Source organism: Alosa sapidissima, chromosome 4 (assembly GCF_018492685.1).
Source record: "Alosa sapidissima isolate fAloSap1 chromosome 4, fAloSap1.pri, whole genome shotgun sequence".
In the NCBI taxonomy this organism is placed as follows: Eukaryota; Metazoa; Chordata; class Actinopteri; order Clupeiformes; family Clupeidae; genus Alosa; species Alosa sapidissima.
In genome coordinates this window covers 21,658,230-21,678,458 of record NC_055960.1, presented here as the reverse complement: position 1 = coordinate 21,678,458, position 20,229 = coordinate 21,658,230, and the positions used below count along the sequence as shown (strand labels likewise).

Sequence of the window (20,229 nt, the reverse complement as noted above, 5' to 3'; positions counted from 1 at the left end):
ACAGATCAATACCAGGTCCATCCTAGAGGATGGACAGTGTGCACTTCATATCTGCTCTAGGGTTTGAGGAGTAGAAGTGAGGGACTACCTTTGGAACATATCTGGAGTTGATCTGGCCCTGGTCTGCACACATCTGGCCCTGACTTGGATGCAATGGGGCCTAGAAGACCTGAACTAGCACGGAAGGTCCCACAGCATTAATACTACAAGAGCATTGTTCAGATGATGTTCACAGTCCAGGAGATTATCTGCCCAAACTCTTTTAATAAGCTCTTGATAATCAAATCTATTTTCCATCTGAAGCACTGCTAAGGGACTCTATTGTCATAGGAGTTCATTTGTTGCCATTTGATGGTTGGTAGATTTAAGATAACAAATTAAAATGTTTTCATTACCTTAATAGTTTTATATCAAAGGAAAAAAATAGTTTGTTTGAATGTATTGATTTAAAATATCCAAATGGTGTTTTTATGGCTGAAATTCAATTCATTGAAAGAAATTCAATTTACAGTATGTTTTGCATTTCACAGATATGCGATATATTGGGATTTTTGTTTGAAAGAACATGTGCAACAACAAAGAAAGAATATTAGTCCTGTTCCTTGAGAAGTAACAGAATGGTATGATTAACATTCCCAAACAAACACAGCATCCTTTAAAGATACCTTTATTGGAGATAATACTGACACTTTAACTTGATAGCGGTCACCAGGGTCTTAAAAACAAATACTGTATTAAAACGGTTGCAGTACAGATGATGTCATGTTTGTTCGGATCGGTGGACTAGTATGACCGTAAATTCAAACTCAATGAAGCAGCCAGTCGTTTTCTGACTTTGCTTTTCCCCATCGTTTCGAGATGTTGCTTTTCAGAGAAGGAAAAAAATCAGCTATATGCTGTCGTGTGGTCCCTAAAGTCAAACGCTTCCTAGTTTTCAAGTCAAAAGTCTTCCGATAAAGAAGAACGTCAAAAATGGATGTAAATGCTTTAGATCAGAACAGGTAGGGCACACAAGACACCTTTCGAGTCAGTGAACAGTGTGTCACCCGTCACAGTCTCTTTTTTATTTATACTTACTATAGTCTTTTTTCCTTTGTTTTTTTTTTCTCTCTTCAGTTTTTGTTGTGTTGCAAAGTGCGCATAATCCATAATGCGCAGGATATATATCTTACATTTATGTCCTCGTCCAACGTTGAAGAAAAAAACAAAACAAAAACAGAAAAACCAACACAAATGAAGGTTTATGGCAGGCTTACTGAAAAAGACTAATCACTGGAAACGCCTGTGGCTCCATTTTGAATGTGTGGGTGGTCGTCATTTTTAAAGTACATGGGTATTCCTGTACAGCCATAGGTCCATTGCCTTCTTACTGCCAGACTTCACATCATTAAATCCTCTGATTCTACTCCTCCCGAGAAAGGATGGGTAATCCGAGCCTTTGGATCCCACACTACTGCGAGACCTGGGGAAGGACAAAAGGAACAGAATGAGAAAATGCATAACCACATTATAAAGAAAAACCCACTCACGTTCCCCGCCACTCCAGGTGAGACAGAACAGGTGTAATTCACCTGTATGTGAGTAAAATTAGAAGATGATGAAACACCTAAATCCACACCAGAAAAACTAGACCAGAATACCTAGACAGGTGCCATAGCATGTGCGAAAAACAAAATACACTCTTTTGACTTTCACAAGTAGCATGTGCAAATCCAATTATCGATTCTGTTTTGAATGCTCCAGAGGGGGAGATCATTTAGCCTTCAATTATAACGCCACTGCTATAATGGCATCTGTCAGGAGAGGCGAGACAAACCCAATATAACAAGGCAACGTGAAGCCTCTTACGAGACTCTGGGTGTTACACACTGGGATTTTCATAAACTCAAAGGCGCCCTAGACGACTTGCTGCCACCTATTACTGTCATTCGATACACGACTGGCGCGAGCTCAGTAGTCTTTGAGCAGAGCAGGGGCTCCTGAAATAGACACAGCCAGGGAGAGAGAGGGAGAGAGAGAGGGAGGGGGAGAGAGGGATAGAGAGGGAGGGAGAGAGAGGGAGAGAGAGGGAGGGCAAGACAGGGACTGGAGGTGTCACTTCTTCCTGGCCCACTCGGGTGCTTGTTTGTGACTGGCGTGCTTCCAGGCCGCCTCTGCACACAGTTAGAGTGAGCGCACACACACACACACACACACGCACACAGAGATACTGGCACAGGGAAGAGGAAGAGGATGACGAGGAGAGAGAGAGATTAATCTGAAGTAACACGACTTCAGAAAACAGACTCTATGAAAGAAGCAGTTGGTCGCCTACCAACCAGTGCCAGACCCAGACTCAGATTATGTCTGGTTTAGATATGTAGAAGTAATTAGATCCTACCACTGCTGCTGAGTAGGGTGATGATAATGATGGTGACCATATCAACGATCATGATGATGAATATAATGAAAATGATATCTATGATTATGGTTGTGATGATGAAGAGTATCATATTATAACAATGATTATAGTGATGATGATGACAATGATGATAATGATGATGATGATAACAATGCTGACAAGATGATAAAAATGATTATGGTGCCCTTGCTGTCCAGTTTAATCATCACCTCTCCTGCACAGTGTAAGAATCACCAGACTGGACAGCGTTATGGCTGCATGGGCTTTTCCGGTCCCTTTCCCTTCTCCCATTACCGCCCACTCAACAACACCTTTGTGATGCTGAAACCAGAGCATTATAAAGTGTGTGTGTGTGTGTGTGTGTGTGTGTGTGTGTGTGTGTGTGTGTTGTTTGCGTGTTTGTGTGCGAGTGTGTGTGCATACACGTCTCTCTGTGTGTGTGTGTGTGTGTGTGTGTGTGTGTGTGTGTGTGTGTGTGCGTGTGTGTGCTCCCAAGGTGTGTGTGTGTGTGTGGTGAGCATGAATGTGGGAGTGCGAAGTGCTGGCTGTCTCTGTGGTTAACACAGGAAGTAGACACAGATGGGGGTGGATGCTCTACTCATTATGGGCCTATGGATCGCTCAGGGCTTGTGTGTGATGTCTGTGACGTGTGTGACGAGTACTTGGCTTTCCAACAGCAGCTCACTGCTGGGATTAAAGGCGATGCAATAGCATCCGAGTCCATAGGAGAGTAGACGTCATGCATGGCTGATGTTATGCCTCAGCTGTTAAACACTCACAAATGTTTTTTTTTCCATATGTACAGTACATACACAATCAGTATGCAATGTTCATTTTGGATGCTTAGCCATGGAAGGGTTTTTTTGCACTGTTAATATTGTATAAGGATAAAGTGCATAAAAAGTGAATAAAACATTAAGTGAATAAAAAATATCACATTGTGAAATATTGGTTTTGTTAGCAATTCTATGAGCCCGTTGCAAAGCTTTGTTTTGACCTTTTCATAGAAATATTTGCTACTGCATCCCAGCATGTATGTATTTCTGCAGTCGTTTTCATCGGGGTACATTGGCAGAATTGGTCAGATGAAAGAAGTCCACGCAGCAGTTGAATGACTACACTGGGCCTGATTGAGCACAAATCTGATCTGCAGATTTATCAAACTGGGCTTGAGCTGATGCACATGGTTTTCTGGAGACAGAAAAGCATGTGGCTCAACACACGCATGGGTTGAGATTTGAAGTATCAAAAGTGACGACTGACAAACCCATTCAGCCTCTCTTTCTCTCTCTCTCTCTCTCTCTCTCTCTCTCTCTCTCTCTATCTATCTATCTATCTCTACCTCCTCTACTCTTAACCGCTTGTTGGAAAAAAAACACAGCGACTCAACATTTAATTTCAGAGCACCCCGTGCGTGCGCCCCTTTAAAACGGGGATGCCGTTGCCTCCTGTGCCCTGTGCTCGGGGCCTTTTGATATTGAAATCGCTCGGCAGGTCTTTATTTAACCCAGGTGACTGCTGAGCGTTGAAAGGAGACCGACTCCACCAACAGTACTGTTCAGTTACACAATACTTAAAAAGCTAGATTCCCTCCTTTTTAAATGAGGGAACCTTATTGAAAAGAACTATTCTGAGTGAGTACTCTGAGTGACGATATGTACAGCATAATGAAACACACTGACACCGGTTAATAAATACAAAAAAATGTATGAGAATATCAGATGACTTTGGAGACACTCTCGAGATAATTCTGAATCAGACCAGGTGCAGTTTTTTTTTCCGGAGTGAGTTAGTTATTTTGAAATCCCTTGTTTCTGGTGGATCCACCCAGACCCAGACCCACACCCAGACCAAGACCCACACCCAGACCAAGACCAGGACACAGGACTGCAGATCTACATCTCTGTTAGCATTAGTCTGGCAGGAAGAGAAATGCGTTCGTGCAGTGCCTGAGCCAGGCTTTGGCGCTCGCTGACAGGTGATGGTAGTTGTTATGAACGTCTCCCTCTAATTTACTGTCATCTTTCTTGTGAAAAACAAACAAATAAAACAACCTTTCTGAACCTTCTTCAGCAGCGCTGTAAATAAAAGACACAATGAAACAAAGATGTTTCTCAGTACTCCTGATTTGTTTGTTTACTTTTAGCAAGTTTGGCTTGGATTTATTTGCATTGCACTAAAATCAATACATTGCCTGATAATATACATCAATGTCAGCTGACAGACACTTGAAACAAAGGAGCAACATGCAAAGTGTGCATTAGAATATTCTGGAACCATATTTGTTCATTCTGCCTTTAAAATGGCTAAATATTCTTAACTATTAGCCTGGAAAGCCAGCCCGAACTTAGCACCCGTCCACAATATTTGAGGTCGGGAAGTTCGGTCTGGACTTGTTCCATTGAGAAGCAAATATGCCCCAACCGGAGCGGTTTCAAACCAATCAAATTGTGTGGACGGGCTTTGCATGATAATGGACAGATGAGCATCAGTGCCTCATCTATCACGTAACCTGAACACGCTTCACGATTTTGTTTGCAGAAGCTAACATTTAGATTTTGCTGTTGTCTGTTGTACAAGATATTGACAGTGCAATAACTTTAAACGCCCAGAAAACAATATTGAGGCATTTGAGGAGATGGTTTGGGTGTTCTTCCAACAGGATTCACGCTAAGCTATTTCATTGCTATAATTGCTTAGGTCTATCCAATTGAATGCAGAGGCATTTCCCCCTGTATCGGTTGGAACACGCTGTCAGGCTACTTCACTATATTTTAGAAAATGTTCAACTACACAGTGTCTACACTGTTGCCTTGTTATATTGTTCAAATCAAAGCGCTTAAACTAAACTGAAAACACATACAATGACTAATTTATTTATTCATTTTGACTGCAGTTTCAGCAAACTGCCAGCAGCATGTCTGGCTGGTGAGCTGTATCACCCTGCATGCCTCCCTACTCTGTTTATAAGTCCACTACTCTGAGGCGATGCAGGATCAACCCAAAACCTAGACCCGGAAGCGCGCCCCCTCCTCCTAAACCATCCACCCCTACCTGCCGTAAGGGCCCCCTGCACCCCAGCACCACCTTGGGGGCCCCCGGCTGTCGGGTTGTGTGCGGGGCCATGAATTATTAAGCAGGGTAAAATAAAAAGGCCTGCCAACGTGCAGCCCTCCAGCTGCATGAATTATGGAGCAGGCGACTCAAGTACAGGCGTTTGGTGAGTCAAACACTGCAGTGTGATGGATGGCGCAGGGCCCAGTGTGTCAGGCAGGCAGGAAGGTAGGTGCTCGCCAGCCTATGTATCCTCAACTTTATAACACACACACACACACACACACACACACGCACACACACACACACATACATACACACACACGGGCACATACACTACACACACACACACACACACACACACACACACACACACACACACACACATACATACACATACACACACACGGGCACATACACACACATACACTACACACACACACACACACACACACACACACACACACACACACACATACATACACATACACACACACGGGCACATACACACACATACACTACACACACACACACACACACACACACACACACACATACACACACACGGGCACATACACACACATACACTACACTACACACACACACACACACGCACACACACACACACACATACACACACACTGGCACACACACACTGGCACATACACACCAGAGGTGGAAAAAGTACGAAAATATTGTACTCAAGTAAAAGTACCAATACTTTGATGAAATATTACTCAAGTACAAGTTAAAATACCAATCTGAAAATGTACTCAAGTAAAAGTAAAAAGTAGTCCATTTAAAATGTACTTTAAGTAAAAGTTACTTAGTTACTTTTTTTTTGGGGGGGGGGGGGGGGGGGGGGGTACCAGAACAACCAGTTTTACCAGAGACTTTCTAATGAGGAGATACAGCACTCAAAAAATCCTCCATAGTTTAGTATATGTGCTGCCGAAGCGATAGTAATGTATGGGGTTAGTTTGTAACGCCAATATGGCAGTTGTCTACACATATTACAACCCTTCCGCGGCAAAACGTTGACATGTGAATACATTGAGCCAATCATGTGGTGTGTTGAGAATACGTTGAGCCAATCATGTGGTGTGCTGTGAAGACATCGTGCCAATCATATGTTGTAATCTCGCCGCTGGAGCAAGATTGGTGTTGTGAAGCCTTATGCATGCGCATTTCTGCCGAAATAGATGCCCGATAAGTGCCCAAAAAGCGTTGCAATATGGCCGCCGAGTGGAGGTACTTGCCTTAAAGGATTTTGGTCCTAGCTCGAGTTGCTGCAGCCAGCAGCTAAAGCAGCCGTGTTCATGCTCCCAGTGTGTAGCGCTGTAGCTGCAGCAACTCGAGCTAAAACCGATTGTTTCAGTTTTGTTCATACCGACAGTACTCGGTGACGTTGAGAAATGGAGATCTATGTGAAAAATCACCAGAGTTCTCCTTTAAGTTTGAACAGTAGTTGATTTTCAAGTTAGTTGCACTCATCCTTGGTCGCTTTGCAGTGAACAGTAATCCAGCACAACTGAAAAGCCCCTCACAGGCAGCTGAGGCAGGCAGGCCAATGTTGAGTTGCAGAGAGTTTTTTTTTTATATTTGGAAACGAGCAGAAGGTTCAGCAGATTAAAGGGCGTCGAACTGGGGGGAAAAGTGGGAAGTATAGGGCCCTAATGTAGGAGAGGGCCCTTGAAAAGTGGAATACGGGGGGCACAACATTTTCACCAGGCATTAGTAATAACTCAGGTAATCCACACATACAAAAATCCAAACAACTCCATAAGTAGTCATGTGTAATGAAGTGGAATAACACAGGGAAAAAGTATTGAACACGCTAAGAAAAGGCGCTAAGGCAAGGAAAGGAAAGGAACGAGCTGGAATCTTAGAGAGTAGTTATCCTTTCTATCTGTGCAAATTAATATAATCTTAATATAATATAAGCTTGGTTAGTAGCCTACATATTGATGGGCTATAAAAAGGTTTTTCATTACCAAGGTGTCACACAAGAAACATTTCATGATGGATAAAAGCAAAAAGCTCTCCCAAGACCTTTGCAACCTTATTGTTGCAAAACATATCAATGAAACTGGTTACAGATGCATTTCAAAACTTCAGAATCTTCCAGTTAGCAGCATGGGAGCCATTATCTGCAAGTGGAAGGGACATCACTGCATCATCAACCGGCCATGCACAGGATCTCCTCGCAATATTTCTGACCAGGGAGTCAGAAGGATAGTCAATTCCAAGAGCCAAAGACCACTCGGAGAAAGCTCCAGAAAGACTCGAAGGCAGCCAATTCAATTAAATTTAATTAAACAGTTCTGGCAGTAAAGATCAAATTTCACAAGAGGGATCCATGGAATCTGTTTAGAGCAATGGGCCAAAAATCACACCTGATACTGCAACTAATAAGTTTTGTCATAGGAAATGTCTTGATGCTGTCATTACAAACAAAGGCTTTTCCACAAAGTATTGAAGACATTTCAGTAGGCGTTCAATACTTTTTTCCCTGTATCATTCCACTTTATTACACATATTATTTTTTGTATGTGTGTTAATATAATGTGTGGTGAAAATTTCGAATAGACTCACTGGAAGTTTAGGCTAATTACTGAAAAAAAGTCTAAGCGTTCAATACTTATTTCCACCATATATTTATTTTACCTGAATATTTTAACTTCCAAATTAATGTCAAAATGAATGTCATACAAAATATAAAGTTTGACTGACTGGATGTTTATACAAAACAGTGAAAACTGTCTAAGGTCACTCTCACTCTCCCTTGCTAAAGAGCTAAATGGTTTAGTCCGTCTGCACAATTCATAAGGTAGTATATCTTTTGTTTATTTAGTTGAGCATAGCTAGTAGTGGACCGCTAATTGTTGTGCTGCTGGTGCAATGTCTTTATCCAAGATGTCAGGTTACCAAAAACAAATGCCAAAACAGGAAAAAGAGAGAAATGAGGGGAAACAACTGCTAATGAACTACTTTCCAAAGAAAGGTGAGCACAAACGTCAAAACACGAAATCCCATGGTGTTTGCTTGAATATCTCCGCAATCATAGTGCTAAAACGAACTGAGACAACCCATTGAAATAGCGGAAAATACACTTTCATAGGTTAGTCTACACATGTAATCTGATGCATCTTGTGATCCAGCTCCATCTCAATCACTTTCAGAAAGACATCGCGCCAGCTTGATTCATGTCCTGTTGTAGGCTACATGCTGATCATCATCAGGCTGGTGGTTTAGGGCGCGATTTTTTCTCTCTCCCCTTCTGTTTTCGTTAGTCTTAACTTTTTTTTTTTTTTCAAGTAACGAATGGGATTTTTGATGTAGCGAAGTACAATACTTAACTCAAAATGTAATCAAGTAAAATTTAAAATACCGATTTTATAAACTACTTAAAAAATACAAAATACACAGAAAAACTACTCAATACAGTAACGTGAGTAAATGTATTTCGTTACTTTCCACCTCTGATACACACACACTGGCAAATACACACACACACACACACACACATACACTAGCTCACCTGCATCAGTGGCGCCGCCAGGCGTAGTCCTGTACACACTGTGCGTATAATTTTTCAACACTTTATTCATGAAAATCATTCAATATTACAACAATAAAAATAACTTGTGTACTGTCTTAATTGAAACATGCTTCGCACACAAATGATAGCCTATGTTTATGGCAAAGAGAATGGACATCTCAACATCAGGGTACTTCAGAAGATGATGATTGGTGTAAACTTTGTTCACGACATGATGAGCAGTCCTGGCGCTTAAAAACGCAACATTATTCAGGTGTTTAACAGTAAAAGGTGCACTGTTCTTAGCAGTTATGATGAAGGCAGTGAGATTAGGCATTGCATCCTACAGTCACTCTGTTTGGAACATCGTAGTTCGGGTTTCAAGATTGATAAGATTCAGTTAATGTGTAATGAGTATGGATCATCTCAAAGTTTGGGACAACCAAACAGCAGTGTAAACAAATCCTTATTGTTAGGTGACTATAGCTGTCTTTTCTTTAGGCCTAGCCTAAATGCATTTTTTTTGCATAAATTGATAGGTAAGGGGGTGTCCTTTCAGAATCTGACGGGTGTCGCTCTGGCACCCTTGAGCATTTTCTTTAAAATGGCATCACCTGCCACACCCCTTTTTTGATCATAGAAAATCATCTAAATAGACATTAACATATAAACCCATCATGTATGGTATCAAATTAAAGCTCTTTTCATACAGAAATCAGCTTTGACCATAATAAAGTAGAAAACTTTTGCAAAGTGACCTTTAAGGTCAAATTAGGTTTCTTTTTTCTGCATAATAGCTTATACCTCTAAATCGTGTCATGTTTGGTATTAAATTAAATAAATTATGGAACTGCCATGTAGCTTAATACATACAGGAATTCAATAGTAATTCATTTTAATATGAATTATAGCAAGTCTGATGTACCCTAGTTCACCAACTTGCGGATTAGCTAGCAAGTTAGCTTTAATTTCCCTTGAATCAGTCGCTGAATTTCAGACAGCAATGTTGTGAGGTACTTCCCAGGTAGTTAGCACATTAATTATAACTGTCTTTGGATTTCAGACATTCAGACAGAGAATTACAGACAACAATATTTTTCATCCTAACATTTTTTTAATGCTTTAAAAACAGACAACACAATCCAGGATTGATACAAACTAGTCTGAGTTATGAGGTACTTGCCAGTTAGTCAGCACATTAACTATAATAATACTTGAATTTGCCCCCTTAATTACAGAGAAAACTGCAAAGTTTTACAGGATTACAGGAGGAGAGGACAGAATCAAGAAAATTATTTCTTCCAGTATTGCAAGGAATGACACGAATCATTTGGAAATACAACAAATGTAAATCAGGTTTATAGCCCAAGTATAGACTCTTTCAACAATAAAAACAAATGATAATGGAACTCTCTTGAAAGGGTCTATACTTGCATATACAAGGAATTTGGTCTCTGCATTTATCCCATGAACACACAGTGAGATGAAGCACACAACGAGCACACATGAGGTGAAGCGCACACTAACCCGGAGCAGTGAGTTGACTTGCTACAGTGGCGCTCGGGAGCAGTGAAGGGTCAGGTGCCTTGCTCAAGGGCACTTCAACTGTGGTTGTGGGTATGGGAGAGCAGTGCTCTTCAACCACTCCCCCCCCCCCACATTTCTCCTACTGGTCGGGGATCGAACCGGCAGCCCGAAGCCCTAACCAGTAGGCCACGGCTGCCCAACTTACATATACCAGTACGGGAGCATGCCTATGTTCCCACAGCCCTATGTCCCCTAACCCTAACCCACACCTCAGGCCTAACCCTAACCCTAGAAATGTGGAAACATAGGACCCCACCGATACAAGGAATTTGTGCTCTGCATTTTACCCATTCGGGGGTACTGTACACCCATTCAAACACACACACACACCCTAGAGCAGGGAGCATACTAGGAGTATACATACACACCCGGAGCAGTGGGCAGCCCTTGATCCAGCTCCCGGGGAGCAGGGCTCAAGGGCACCTCATCCAGATGTGGGTACCTCACATGGATGTGGGAGAACGCTGTTAAGTCACTCCCCCCACTCACATTTTTCCCACCAGTCGGGGATCGAACTGGCCACCCTTTAGTCACAAGTCCGATTCCCTAACCAGTAGGCCATGGATGCCCAAAGTAATTGACATTAATGCTATGGCTGCAAAATTAGACAAATGTTATGATTTGTTGGCTGTTCATGCATTGTTTGGTTGTGACAGTGTGTCATGTCCATATGGCAAAGGGAAAACCTCAGCAATCAATTTGATGCTCAAGAGGAATCTTGATTTGAAGAATTGTACATATGTACTGTAGAAGCTGATGAGCATGAAGGCAGGAATGGATTTCCTTTCTTGCCTCTACTATGGAAAGACTGTTGAAAGCCTCAGTAACTTGATACATGCTATTCACCAAGAAAAGAGACCCTGCTAAAATAAAGAGTCTTCCTCCAACAAGAGAATATACAGCGGAACACATCAAGCGCGCACGGCTGCAAGTCCTTCTGTGGAGAGCTGCTGACAGAAAAAACACCTCCAGTGTGAAAATAGAGGATGGAATTCCTGTGCCTGTTCATGGCAACACTGACATTGGACCCAAAACAGGTCTACAGCTTGTTGCTAGTGGATGCAAGGCAGTGCCAGCATGCTCCAGGCCCTCTTGCAGCTGTCAGTCAGATGGACTACCATGCACCACCTACTGTCATTGCAAAGGTGGTGAACAGTGTGCAAATAAAAATTCGAAGATGGCTACACTTTCAGTGGAGGATACTGATGACAGCGAGGGAGAAATGTCTGATTGAATTCATGTTTTTTGGAGGAGACATTTGATGTTTGTGATGTGTACAAGGCCAGTCTGGCAACATGTTCTGTATATAGTTGCTTTCAGAATCTGTGAGAAAGTTCTACTTTGTTCCTTATAACTTTGTCTATTTGATTAACTGTTGAGGGTTGATACAATTCATATGTCTCTTGTGGTTGTTGCTCAGCCTACCATTTCAGCGGTGTGACCTTACCAGGCTTTACAGTTATTATGTTCTCTGGAGGGACTTGAAATCATTTTTAGCATGTTTTTATTGACATCGTTGATTTCTATTTGAGAAGAGCTTTCATTTGATACAATACATGATGGGTTTATACAGTAATGTGCATCTAGTTATTTTTTTTATGGTCAAAAAAAGGGGGCGTGGCAAATTATGTAATTTAAAAAAAATGCTCAAGGGTGCCCGTCAGATTCTGAGTCTACACCCCCTAAACTATCAATTTATGCAAAAGAATTGCATTAGTTCTCATGTCACACCTATCCTGGGGTTCTACCTGACTAATGTGAAGTAGCCATGCACCCGTTCTTTTTTTTTTTTTTGGGGGGGGGGGGGGGGGGGATTAGCGTCCTGGGCCATGGTGCGTACTATGGAATACAACCCTAGCGGCGCCCCTGACCTGCATTACTCCACTCCCAACAGGACCATCACTCACATATGCACATACATGAACACCCACACACATGAACACACTAATCTGCACCTGAACAACTCCACCAGGGCCTTCCTCTCCAAACAGCATACACACACATGTGCAAGTATACATTTATACACTCCTACACTACCCTATCCACTCACTTTTCCCAACCTCTGCAAGCACACACACACACACACACACACACACACACACACACACACACACACAGGTGCACATACAGTATAATGCACTACTCCACTTTCATTTCACCTTGAGGCCAGAGAATTCATGTCTAAAAATTAAAGACATGTGTGTGAGTATGTGTCAAGGGAGAGGAAATCACCGCTGCTTGGCTTCTTGGCTCACCTTCATTTGCACATCTCCAATAAGTTCAGCATAGTCTACAGGGTTTTCTATCTCTCTCTTTCTTCCTGTTCTCTATCTATCTCTCTCCCTCTCTCTCTCTGTTGCTGGGTGTATCTCTTGTTTTTCCGGCAGCACTCTTATATTTTTTGGCAGGGCGTCCAGACGCGTGGAGGGGGGTGGTAATTGGGGGGGTGAAGGGTAAAGGGGAGCCAGAGAAATCATCCAAGGCTTTTTGCCATTTTATTTAAAAGAAGAGGTGAAGCAGAGGCTGTTTTTCTGTTGCAAGCAGTGCCCAAACACAACTGGGTCAAGTATGTCATGTGCTTGTAAACCCGCTGGGAAGCGGGGGAGGTGTTATTCTTCCACCCCCCCCCCCCCCACTCCTAGAGTGCACCCCTCCTCTCCTCTACTCTCCTCTCCTCCTCCTCCGCTGCTGTGCTTGAATTTCGCTGCCGCCAGTCCTACCAGCTGCCAGCCATCGCGCACACAGAGTCTGGAGGGTGCAGCGATGGCGCTGGGCCTGCTGGGGTGGATTCTGGGAGCCTCATGAGTTTGTCTTTGGAGCACTCGAGAGCACAGTCAGTGTGCCGACTGCATCACTCCACCGCGCTGGCGAGGTTTCGATCTAAACCAGATCTTCTTCAGACCAGCAGACCAATTGCACAAAGCAGGATTAGCGAGGTATACAGATAAGCGTACCCAGAGAAAACCACCAAAACAGCACTTTTCCATGCTCCAGATTTTGAGGGTCTCCAGGTTTTACTAACTGCAGTAGACTTGCTGATGTATTTTCGAAGATTAATTGCCAGTTAAGTGGAGGAGTAAAATTATCCTGGGGGACATACTTTATTTAGTGCAGAGCCTCCATAGCCATAGCAGGTGGTTCTGGTAAAGGTGACGCAAACGCAAATTATATTTCATAGAGGGTCTTTCAGAGATATTTTCCAAGGGAACCAACCACCATAGGATTCCACCTGCCAAAGACTAACACCAACACATACATATCCAGACTTCCTCCGCTTCCTCCTCTTAAACACCAACATACACATAACCAAACCTCCTCCTCCTCTTCCAAGATCAACACATACATAACCAGACCTCCTTCTCATCTAAAACACCAACGCACACATAGCCAGCTCTCCTCCGTCTTCTCATCTAAAGCATCAACATATACATAACCAAATCTCTTCCTCCTCTTCCAAGACCAACATAACCAGACCTCCTTCTCCTACCAAACACCAACACATACAGTACATAACCAAATAATCCTCCTACAAAACATCAACACATACATAGCCAGCTATCCTCCGCCTTGTCATTTAAAACATCAACACACACATAGCCAATTCTCCTCCTCCTCCTCCTCCAAAAACACATACAATACATAGCCAAATCTCTTGCTCCTCCTCCAACTTCTCCCAAACACAAAGAGATTCATCTATGTTGTAATAAGAACTTAGCGGAGTTACTGTAACTTGAATGCAACCGTTTTGAACAAATTTGCGCATTGTGGTTATGATGCTAACTGGATTTAATCATGGTTTAGCCAGTTCTATGCCAACAGCCAACTTCTTTATGCTTCTCTCATCCTCTCAAAGGAACTCTGGATCTCATTCATAGTGACCATTGGGTTCTTGGTTACAAGTCTGACCAAGGCCCTTCGTCCCGGATTACTCAGTTTGGCTGAGCGGCCAGATCTAGGAAGACTGTTGGTTGTTCCAAACTTTTCCATTTGAGAATGATGGAGGCTACAGTCCTTTTGGGCGCTTTCAATGCTGCAGAAATGTTCTTGTATCCTTCCCCAGATCTGTGTCTTCACACAACCCTGTCTCGCAGGTCTACTGACAATTCTCTCAACCGTTGTGGCTTGGTTTTCACTCTGACATTCACCATCAACTGTGAGACCTTATATAAAGAGATGTCTGCCTCTCCTAATAATGTCCAGTGAATTCATTTAGGTACATGTGGACTCCAATCAAGTTGTAGAAGCATCTCAAGGACCATTGATAGAAGTAGGATGCGCCAGAGCTCAATTGCAAGCATCATGACAAAGGGTCTGAATACTTATGTAAATGGAATGTTTGAGTCTTTTATTTTTTATAAATTCAATAAACACTTCAAACACCTGCTTGTTTGTGGTGTGTTTGAGTATTGTGTGTAGATTGATGAGAAAAAAATGAATTGAATCCATTTTAAAATCAATCTAAAAAATAACAAAATGTGGAAAACTTGAAAGGATCTGAAAACTTTCATATATATATATATACAGTGCAACCGAGAGAGGGAACGAGCATGGCAAGGAGAGGCTGCACGAAGGTGTCAATGAACAAATAAGTCAATGAACAGGAAACACTGAACAAGACCTCCTCCACTACAAGAAGACCCATGCAAACATGACCTTCTGTGTAATCCCGGGTGCACAGGTGCAGGGTCTCACCTTAGTGGTCTTCACTTTGTTCCCCATGCTGCAGCTCCAGCCTTTGAGATCTGGCAACACTTTGCAATCCTCACCGTCCATGCAGGGGTGCATCTGGCACCACCACTTCTGGGCTACTATGGATGCTGCGGAGAGACCAGGAGGAGAGGGGGAGAGTGAGAGAGAGAAATTCAAACAAAGCTGTCAGTGTTATGTGAAGGTGTCAGTCATCGTCACCCTGAGGAGAGGGGAAACAGTGTTGTGTGAAGGTGTCAGTTATCGTCACCCTGAGGAGAGGGAAAAGACAACACAAACATACATACATACACACACACACACACACACACACACACACACACATACACATACACATCATCACCTTGTTCTCACATCACTGCAGGCTGTAAGAGTGTACAGTATGCATGTGGAGAGGAGAAATAGCAACACATATTCTTTCTCTCTCAATTTCTCTCTCTCTCTCACACACACACACACACACACACACACACACACACACCACACACACACACTAATTTGTACAGTGAAACAAACAAACACAAACAGACACAAAACATGAATACATGAACATGAAAACATGTCGCCCCTTCCCCCCCAACACACACACACACACACACACACACACACACACACACACACACACACACACACACACACACACACACAAACACACAAACACACACACACACACACACACACACACACACACACACACACACACACACACACATTGGTCTCCATAACACGTCAGGGTGAGTGAAAGGAGTGTGCTTTGATCCGTGTCTGACAGGAGCGATCCTTCATTCCTCTTCGACAGCCCTCTCTGTGTGTCTCTGGGCCTGAACTACATGGGGGCCAGGCAAGGGCTGGGGCCAGGGGTGCGTGGTGTGTGTGTGTGTGTGTGTGTGTGAGTGTGTGTGAGTGTGTGTGTGTGTGTGTGTGTGTGTGTGTGTGTGTGATGGGACCTGAATTCTGGCTAGAATTGGGGCGAGGTCTGTGTGTGTGTGTGTGTGTGAAGGGAAGGGGGACAAGAAGGTGTTTATATGTGCATAAGTATGCCAATGTAGATTGGAGCGTCATTAAAAAGTGAAAAAGAGTTTGTACACAAGCATGAGCCTCTGTGTGTGTGAATGTGTGTCTCTGTGTGTGGAAGGACTAGTGGGTGGCATCCCCCTTGACATTTCGGAGATCTGTGAGTGATTTCAGTACAGCGGGGGGGGGGGGCGCTTCTGTCAGAGGTATTACAGAGCAGAGAATAAGATAAGGATCGATTGACCCGCTGAAAGAGCCCCTGTTGACGTGTTATTAAATGACCTGCCCCCCACAGTCCCCCACCCAGCACCCCCACCCATCTCTGCCGGACTTTGCTCGAGCGAGCACAAGGCCAGCGGACTCACAGTGAGTCAGAGAGCGGCGGTGCCGGTGACAACGAATGAGAGACACGAGCGACCGCTGTAATACAAGACGAGGGGATCGTGTCGAGCGGTCACAAACAAGTTGATCACGGAGATTAAAGGCACTGGTGCACCGGCCTGAAGGGCTGCCACTATGAACAGGCTCATCAATGCTTGCCAGGAAAATCAATGCTGCTGCCACACACCATACATTACCAAACGTGAACAAATGGTTCACTATAGATTCCTAAAATACAGCCATAATTCATTATGTATTACATAATGAAATTGAATGATTGGTTCATTACAGGTTGCTTAAATAGAGGGTATAACTCACCCTATATTACTGATATAGTATAGAAGAAGAGGTTCCCTAATGCTAACTTACTCATGGATTAAATACAAAATGATGAGAAATAAGGGAGCAGCTCACTGTGGATTACTGAAATAGAAGGTGTGAGTCCCCATTTACTGTAGAAATAGGAGTGGAAATAGGAGAACAGTGTATTGTACATGTTTAAAAGAGAGAAAATGGTTCATAATTTATTACCACAACAGGAGAAACTGCACACCATTTATTTCTAAAATAGAGGGAGATTGTATGTGCAGGAGAGGCAGTAAGCATAACTGACAGGCAGCGCTAAGCCCGATTCCTATTCAGATTTCATACACACACCATTATGGGTAATTCCTATGCTGTCTGTGGATATAACAAGGGAGAGAAGGGGAAAGTTTAAGACATACTGAGTACAACACAAACAAAAGCTAATGCCAAATCAAAATTCACCCGCTTTAAATGCAGAGTGCCAGAAACGTTTAGGTCAGCTCAGGAGTATGTGGTTTTCTCTGAGAAGAGTCAAAAACACGTTGTGTATGTAATTTGTGTGTGTGTGTGTGTGTGTGTGTGTGTGTGTGTGTGTGTGTGTGTGTGTATGTGTGTGTGTGTGTGTGTCGGTGCCTGTGTGTGTTTGTGTGTGTGTGTGTGTGTGAGTCTGTGTGAAAAATAAACCTAAGCCATACCATCCACACATGAGGGGGCAGCTCTCGTCGTCCCGGCAACCTGCCCAGGTAAACAGGAGCACTTGACAGTCTGCGATCGTTCCTCGATCTTGTTTTTGTTGCAGCAGCGGTGCGCCGCGATCACCTCGCAGGTCCCCGCTTTCACATGTTGAACTGCAAAGACAAACAAGGACACGCGCTGCTTTTAAAACATACGCGCCCACTTGAGAAAAAACCGCAACATCCCTGGGCTGCCAAGGGGTTTTTTTTTCCTTTGGCTTTTCAGTATTATTATGTTTGTGGTTGATGGTTGCTGGCAGTGCAGCAGTCCCTTTCATGAGGTATTACTGATCGAGACTCGTCTGCTGTGAATAAGCAAAAAGAGATAGTCTGGATTAGCAGTGTGTGCTATACAGGGCCTTAGCAATGGCAGGGCTGTCTGTTTTTTTTTTTTATCATGGCATGGAATTGTATTTAAATTTGAAAAGTCTTTCCCAGTAGAAAATGAGTTGGGGTACTATTTTCTCATTCCTTCAATTACAAAACAACATAATTCTGATTTGATTAACAAACATCCATTTGTTAATGACACTATTTTCAGCCTAAAAGATGTTTGCTTGTTAGATTTCATCAAACAAATGAAGTTTCTCGGACTAAAATCTAAGTAATTCATTTCCAAATGCTTTCACAGATAATTAGCTCATTTAGCATTCATGGCATCGCCCACCAAAGTAAACATTCATTTCATTAGGAGAATGAATTGTGCTGCTACTTGTAGCCTTGGGTTAAACACTAAGATTTGAATATGAAAATCGTCATGTCAGTGGATTTAAATGTAATAAACAGAAAAAGAGAAATATAGAGCTAGCACTTCCAAACTTCTCTGAGTCCACAAAAGACACCTTAATCCGTCTCCTTTCTAAATTACTTGTTTGCTTTGGTTGACTGGCACAAGGGCACCATAATGCATGTGTTAGCATATGAAAGGCTGCATTTACACATCATTTTGAAGAGCTGGATGGAGGGGAGGAATGCTTTGAGAGTTTCAGAGTTCCTTTCAGACCAGTCCTAATTAGATTGCTAAAGATTTTCAATTTGGGACTTCAGCTGAAAATTGATTGAGAATGGGTCTCCGTCTACCCATTAGTGGGCAATCTGAAAATCTCATCAGCAACATTAAAAACATTTTGCCTGGAATCAATGAAGCGCTATTCACATTCCAACAAAGGCCCAGTCAACAATCGTCGAGTGGGAGCCTCGGAGAAGGCCCGAGCACGCCCATTGGCGGCAGGTGAAGTTGATCGTCCTTGATGTGATTACCCTCCATCCCCCAGCCCACAGCTCCCACCCCCTGCCCTTGCTCCAGGGTCAAAGTTAATTTCCAAAGTTTGGAAAGCTGCAACTGAGTGTTCAAACTCTCTCAGGATCAAAAGAGGAATTGTAATCTTATTTTGGGACTATGAAGAGGCAGCAGTTGAGTAAATCAATCTGTATAACAGTTTTTAATTTACAACACTTTTAATTCTGCCTGGTTTAAAAGTTTGACATTACCTGGAATTCAGCTTTCCTCTCCTTTCCTTTTTCCTTCGTACCAAAACACTAATAAATGGATCCCTTCAGCTGACTTGCAGCGGCTCTGGACAGGGCTCTGGTTGGACTAAAGAGTTCAATGCCCCCTCATTGCTCAGTCTGTTCTGAAAATGTGTTCAAATCTATCACCTCAAGCCCTCCCTTCACAGGAAACAAAAAGGGAAAAGACAAATCAATGCAGAGATGGTGGTGCTGTTGATGGGAGGTGGTGGTGGGGTGGTCAGTGGCATTGTCCTCAGTCAGCCCCATACCAGTCCAGTGTGCTATTCCTGGGCTCTGAGAGAGGTCATCTCTGCTCTGCACATTTTTTCCTCTCCTCTGCCTTTCTCTCCTCTACTCATCTCTCCTCTCCTCTCCTCTTCTCACCCTTACTCTCCTTTCCTTGTCTCTCCTTTTCTCTCCTCCCCTAACCCCTCCTCTCCTTTCCCCTCCTCTCCTCTCCCCTCCCTTCTTCTGCTCCCCCCTCCTCTCCTCACCCCCTCTCCCCTCCTCTCCTCTCCCCTCTCCTCTCCCCTCCCCTCATCTGCCCTCCTCTCCTCTCCTCACCCCTCTCCTCTCCTCTCCTCACCCCTCTCCTCTCCTCACCCCTCTCCTCTCCTCTCCTCACCCCTCCTCTCCTCATTAAGGCTGCAGGAGGGTGAGGCCGGCGGTGGCAGAGCAGTGGAGAGGTCTCGCTGATTAAACCGCAACTCCGTCTCCAAGGTCAGTGGAAGTCAGTTTTGAACAGAGGAGAGGTGGGGCAGAGTTGGGTGTGTCTATGTCTGTGTGTGAGTGAGAGAAAGATAGAGTGTGTGTATGTGTGTCTGTGTGTGTGTGTATGTATGTTTGTGTTTGCTTGAGAGAGAGAAAGTGTACATAAGTGTCTATATAAGTGTGTATGTGTGTGTGTGTGTGTGTGTGTGTGTGTGTGTGTGTGTGTGTTTGTGTGTGTGTGGTGTGTGTGTGTGTGTGTGTGTGTGTGTGTGTGCGTGCAT

General features: G+C 43.4%; 1 protein-coding gene across 1 annotated transcript in view; it reads right to left on the bottom strand.

The window, feature by feature from the left end:
* Positions 1-651: 651 nt before the first annotated feature.
* Positions 652-20,229, bottom strand: part of tafa3a (TAFA chemokine like family member 3a) — an 89,611-nt gene continuing 70,033 nt past the window's right edge. Inside the window, exons 3-5 of the mRNA XM_042090650.1 lie at positions 17,687-17,839; positions 15,276-15,400; positions 652-1,462 (exon numbers count right to left, since the gene is read on the bottom strand). Coding sequence (XP_041946584.1) covers positions 1,451-1,462; positions 15,276-15,400; positions 17,687-17,839 — 290 coding nt within the window. The 3' untranslated portion in view covers positions 652-1,450. The remainder of the gene's footprint in view (positions 1,463-15,275; positions 15,401-17,686; positions 17,840-20,229) is intronic.